Raw genomic sequence first — 211 nt, 5'->3', positions numbered from 1 at the left:
CCTCATCTGGGGAGGAAGCGGCGTCGCCCCCCGACAGGAACTGCCTCAGCTCCCTGAGCGAGTGCGGGCAGGGCGAGAAGAGGAACACGGCGTTCACAAAGCCCTCGGGGGGCGTCCGGCTCTCGGGGGACTCCCGTGCGGACGGCGCCGTCCTCCCGCTGCGGCGGAGCGGCTTGGCGGGAGACGCGATCTCGGGCCGGTCCCACTGGAA

At 72.5% G+C, this 211-nt stretch overlaps 1 protein-coding gene across 1 annotated transcript in view; it reads right to left on the bottom strand.

Annotated features, from left to right (window-relative positions):
• TICRR (TOPBP1-interacting checkpoint and replication regulator) overlaps positions 1-205 on the bottom strand; it is a gene marked incomplete at its 5' end in the record, with an annotated part of 17,294 nt that extends 17,089 nt beyond the window's left edge. Inside the window, one exon of the mRNA XM_008948874.1 lies at positions 12-205. Within this exon, the coding sequence (XP_008947122.1) occupies positions 12-205 (194 nt within the window). The remainder of the gene's footprint in view (positions 1-11) is intronic.
• Between the last annotated feature and the right edge of the window lie 6 nt (positions 206-211).

Source organism: Merops nubicus, unplaced genomic scaffold, assembly GCF_000691845.1.
Source record: "Merops nubicus isolate BGI_N331 unplaced genomic scaffold, ASM69184v1 scaffold681, whole genome shotgun sequence".
NCBI lineage: Eukaryota > Metazoa > Chordata > Aves > Coraciiformes > Meropidae > Merops > Merops nubicus.
Note: the sequence above shows the minus strand (reverse complement) of the source record. Positions and strands in the feature narration are given on the sequence as shown.